The sequence below is a fragment of the Galeopterus variegatus genome, unplaced genomic scaffold, assembly GCF_000696425.1.
Source record: "Galeopterus variegatus unplaced genomic scaffold, G_variegatus-3.0.2 Scaffold46, whole genome shotgun sequence".
Lineage (NCBI taxonomy): Eukaryota > Metazoa > Chordata > Mammalia > Dermoptera > Cynocephalidae > Galeopterus > Galeopterus variegatus.
The window spans coordinates 1136235-1141753 of NW_007726157.1; the positions used below are offsets into that span (position 1 = coordinate 1136235).

The following is a 5519-nucleotide window of genomic DNA, read 5'->3' on the forward strand; positions in this document are numbered from 1 at the left end:
ATGGGAGCAAGAGAATGGAGGTAGATGAAGCTTGTGACTACCTTGTTTTTTGCTCTCTTCCCCCTCCTGAAGCAAGGAGTTGAGAGAAGGGCGAAGAGTACAAGGAACTGTGTGTGTGTGTGTGTGTGTGTGTGTGTGTGTGTGTGTGTGTGTGTGTGTTGGTGGAGGGGCTAGATGGAGGATGGGGGATAAAATATTTACCTTCTGCATACATTTTTATCTGTACCAAGATGAGGTAAGTGGAACTCTGGTGTACATCTGTGGATTTGAGTTCAATAAGCCAAGGAGATGCTTTCACGGTGAAGACATATTTCAGAAAATTCTTAAAAATGGTTGAATTTAAAACAGATTTTATTGACTATAACCAGTTATAGTTTGACCAGTGGATAGCAATTGAAACTTTTTAATTGGATAGGTTAGACTGAAAATGCATATTTAAAACATTAACTAATCGACTCTACTGTGTGCCAAACTCTGTATGTAGACATGTTTCTTATTCTAAAAAAGCTTATTCTTCATTCAGAGGGACAAAAGCAAAATCCATGATTAGAGGTAAGCCAATAATGTCATCAAAATGCCATGGGAACAGAGAGAGGAAATAAAATCATAGAGCGATATGAATGAACATACTCAAACTAACGTATCTTCTTAGAGGACTTCTATGTCATATGCCAGAGGGCCTTCAATAGAAAATCCTAGGTAGAAAGAAACTCTTTCTATGTTCCTACCACTTCTCAGGGGACCAGAATAAACAGATATCACGGGTATTTTAATTTTTTTCTCTGTTCCATATTCTATAGAGATTAGCTTGCCATCAGCCAGACCAATTAGACGACGCAGGAGGTCTTTGACTTCTGTTTTTTTCCACACATCTCCACTCTGCCAGAGGGAATTTGCATTTTGTACTTTACCAAAGTACTGCTCTATTGCGCCCTTGTGAACGAGACTGTTGAGACCCTTCCTCTTGCCCAGATAGAAAAGTGTGCTTGCCTGCTTGGATCTGCACATGCGCCTATACTGTACCCTGAAGGATCTATTTAAGGATGAAACATACTTTTCCATTAGTTCGGAATCTTGATCTACCTCTTGATTTTCTGGCCAGAACAGGAGGCAGGCCAAGAAATAAGGGTCTGGGTGTTGATGACTTGGTCCTGCAAGTTGCAAGACTTCTCGGAGATGTTTTTTAAGCATGTTAAGTGGTTGAATGGATTTGGAGTTAGGTTTTAGACAACTGAGAATGATATTGGCCAAAATGAAATTTTGTTTTTCTTTTGGCAGCCTTTTATTTGGGTTTTGCTGCAATAGGAAGGTGTAGTCATTCACTATATTTTCCATGATGGTTGCAGACTCTTTGTGGTTTGGATTTAGGTATTCCAGGAGTCCAGAAAACCTATCTGCTCTCAAAGCTTCTAGAGATTTCCTGCAATTCTCCTCCCGCAGTAATTGACTCTCTTTGCTTTGTAATGGATTCAAATCTGAATGGCAGAAAAGTTCCGTATATTTCCTGAAACAACGACTGACTTTCTTGCTTAACATGACTTCTGCCATTTCTTTTTGGGTGTTCCTCATTTTCAGAAGAACCATATAATCAATAAAAAAGTCAAAGCATCTTTTCAAATCTGATTGTAAATTTTGTAGGTGGGATGTAAACTTGCTAAGAGCCAAAGAATATTCATTTCCTGGATCAAGAGGAATGCTCCTCTTTCCTGATAAAAATTGCACCATAGGTTTTTTCGATAATTCATTTTCTTTGTGGAAAAAGGGAGTAAGCTGAAGAATCTGGATAGTATAAAGACCAACTTCTATTTCACCCAAGAAACAAGATGTATTATACATGTCATATCTTCTTTGGGGCTTCTGTGGTGACCAGGCCTCGGTTTCATAGTCTTTATTATCAGTTTGCTGTTGAGATTCTTTGAAAGCTCTTGAGGCTTTTTCAGCAGCTTCTAGTAAATGTGTTAGATCATTAACAGTAATGACGTTACAGTTTTTGTTTTCATCCAACCACCATTTGATTTCACTTTTGTAGACTTGACCTAATGTGTCTGAGATATAAGAATTTTTAGGTGCTTTCTTTTTGGCCTGATTTGCCCAATCCAGAGCAATGTTAAAGTTCTTCTCTTTAATGTAGAAATGTCTTGCTAAGGCTTGACAAATGAAGGCGTTTTGTGGGAATCGAACACTTCCTTCAGTCAAGACCTTTTCAATTTCTTTATTCTGTAAAGCTTCGATTAATGGGGAAAACAACGTGTCTGTTTCATCTCCATACTCCTTGCGCTGTCTTGTAAGCAGAAGAGTTTGCACGTCATGTTGAAATTTGTCTCTTCCTATTCCGGAATCATAGAATAAATTCTCATTTAATATCTTCAGTGCAATTTGGCATTTATCCAAGTGATAGCTTTTTTCCAGTTCTTTTAGACAGTGAATGGCAATCAGCGGGTGAATGATACGCACACCTGTGTATCTCCCGTATTCTGTGACTTCTGTGGTTATTAAAAGTGTGGAATATGTTCTCATCTTATCTTCCAGGCTTTCAGGTTTCCAGGGTGTACTAGTGTATATGAGTCCCAGAAATATTTCACACTGTGACAGTGAAATCGTAGAATCAGTAACATAAGAGTTCAGTAAAGCCAGGAAGGAAATGAGTTGGCCTTCCTTGCTGTCAACATTCTGTCCTTTCAGGATATTCCTGACTACATTTTCTATATATGTTTCATCAAAATTGCTTTTCATGATCATGAAGGAATAAAAGTTTTCACAGTTCTTGTGCTGCTTTTCAATTTCCTCCAGTTTAGCCTCAAAAGCTCTTTGTTCCTTGGGAGAAAGTTGGTATGTTAGTGCAATACTGTCTTCTAATTTGGCACTTTCATCTGGATTCCGGGATCGCATGCAGTTTAAGATAATTACCAATGTTTTTTCATATCGCAAACCCTTCCCTGCTAAAACGGAATGGATGGCATTCTGTAAAATGTAGATATTTTCCTGCTCTTCAAAATCATCTACAAGGAGAAGCACAGGAACATAATCCTGATGGCCAGTTACCTTAAAGGTGATCAGATTAGTTACTTGTTCTCCAATTTCTGCAAAGTCTGTTGCTTTATTTTTTAACACAGCACATCTGAAGTTTTTCTTTAGGTCCCAGAGAACATGCATAGCCAATGTAGTACCCCCACAGCCTGGATGATGATAAAGATTGATGATCTTTGCAAATATTGGTTTAGGAGACTCTGCCCAGCGCTGTATTAAATCTTTAAGGTTTTCATAACTGTCCCTTTTCACAAAAGCTGAAGAATAGTTTTCAGAAGAAAAATAGAAGTTCCACCAGGACACTTTGCCACCTCGATAAAAGTGTTCTTCCTTTGATTTCTTAAATTCTAGAAATTTAGATTTATCGCCCTCTATGTCTGTGTTTCTACACTCATTTTCACAGAGGATTTCCAGCGCAGTCAAGATATCCTCTTCTTTTTTCTCTAGGATAACTGAAGTAGATCCACAGGAGGGCAAAAGCCTTGTTGATGACTGAGTCACTGATTTTAGCGTAAGGATAGTACTGTTTAGCAGTTCTACATTTAAAGTGGAAACACTGTGGTTTGTTAATTCATCTGCTATTGTCAATCTTGTTTGTAGTAGATCTCTCCATCGTTGAAAGATCTGTGAGTTTACACAGATACACAACATATTTTCCATTCCTTTGAGAGCTTGATAGAAAGCAGAGAACGTTTCAAGGATTGGATCTCCTGGGCTTTCCACTGAGGAGAGTAGAAGAAACACCACCAAAAATTTCCCTCTTGTCATTATATTTTCATCTGTGAGAAATAAAATCAGTTTCCTGACCTCAGAAGCTCTTTCTCTCTGCCATAAATGTGGTTCTAGAGGCATATACGTCTCATTTTTCAGGTCTGATCTGCCATTACAGAAGATCCAGCTGGGCTGGTGGTAAAGATTCAGAATAGAAATCTTCTCTTGCATGTTAGTTGTTTTTTCTTCATACTGGTGTGGAAAGTGAAGGTTTGCTCCTCGGCTTTCTCTGTAAGCTTTGACCACTCCATTGATTACAGATTCAGGATCAAAGTCCAACACAGCAAACCATTTAATTTCCTTCAGAAAATCTAAGTGCTTTATTTGGTTTGGGTGGCATTTATTTGTTACAAGAATGTACCATTTATAATACGAATTATCCAGCGAGTCTCGGTTTCCTATGAGAAGTTTAACCAGCTTTACTCCTTCACTCTCCTTCTTAGTTGACTTCATTTCATGTTCTTCTTCGGCCTTTTTTCTAGATGCTGCCCATGACTTTACATTTTGTAAAAATGCTTTGAACTCTATATCCCGTTGCTTGACATTGGCCAAGATATCCTTAGAGCTAGCCCCTTCTCTCACAAACAGTGAATGATCTTCGTTCTGTTTCCATGTTTTATTTTTACAATTTTGCATCTTAATGTAGAAATACTTCTCTTTACATACAGAGTATTTTGGAATAATATCTACTTCAATAACAAATCTGTCAGATGGCATATTGTTCTGCAGTAGGACTTCCACAAACCTTGGCTCTCGAATACACTTCTTGGCTTTATTGATCTCATTTTCTTCAAAATACTTTCTGATCATTAGATTGAAGTGGTCGATGAAAACATCCTTACTGGTAACTTTCACACCAACAATTTCTCCATGGGGTTTGTCCTTGACTCCAAAATGGATGGTACCATTGGTGCGTGAATTCATACAGGCTGATGCAAATCGGAAAACTTCATTGCTAAATTTCATCTTAATATCCTCTTCTGTGGCTGTTTCTGTATTCGTGAGAGCTTTGAACTCATGGACTGGGTCAATGAGATTGAGTGGTCCTGTTTCAGGTTGTAGAATATAATTTTCTATGTAACGTTTGCTGTCATGGAACTGATCAAAAGGATACGGCATGCAAGTCAACAGTTCAGTTTTTAGTTTACTCTTTTTTGTGTCTTTAGTGTTTGCTGCTTCATTTAATGCAGTTTCTTTCATAAGAATTGATTCTTGCTCTTTGGTATCTCTGATCTCTCTGAGATCATGACTGATATCAGATGACATTGATTTTTCCTCTTCCATTTTTGTCTGTTTTGGCTTTTTCTGGTGTTCTTTTTTGGAGGGTTTTGTATGGGCTAACTGTCCAGAATCTTGCTTGTCACTTTTAGGAGAATTATTATTCAATTTGTTGTACTTACGTCTTATCAAAAGTGCTGGACCCCGTGGTAGCCCCATTTCCTCAAGGTCCTTCTCAGTTAATTCTTGCAGGACTAATCCCGTCACTTCTTCACGGAACAGAATTTGCCCATATTTCTCATCAATCTTAAGGTCTTCGGTTACCCATTTTTGCACATGCTCTTTGGTCCAGTCTTTGGTCATTTCAGGTAGAGTTACTTGTTCGCTCATATCAAAGCTTCAATTCTCTTCCTTGGAAAAAGTGACACAATAAGTATTTTAGCATTATACTTTATCATTGACATCACGTAGTCAATTATGTGTATAATCTCATACAAGTGATA

General features: G+C 38.0%; 1 protein-coding gene across 3 annotated transcripts in view; it reads right to left on the bottom strand.

Annotated features, from left to right (window-relative positions):
• Positions 1–333: 333 nt before the first annotated feature.
• Positions 334–5519, bottom strand: part of SAMD9L (sterile alpha motif domain containing 9-like) — a 22436-nt gene continuing 17250 nt past the window's right edge. For all 3 annotated transcript variants that reach the window (XM_008572327.1, XM_008572319.1, XM_008572335.1), the window contains one exon: positions 334–5427. In XM_008572327.1, coding sequence (XP_008570549.1) covers positions 649–5406 — 4758 coding nt within the window. In that variant the 5' untranslated portion in view covers positions 5407–5427 and the 3' untranslated portion in view covers positions 334–648. The remainder of the gene's footprint in view (positions 5428–5519) is intronic.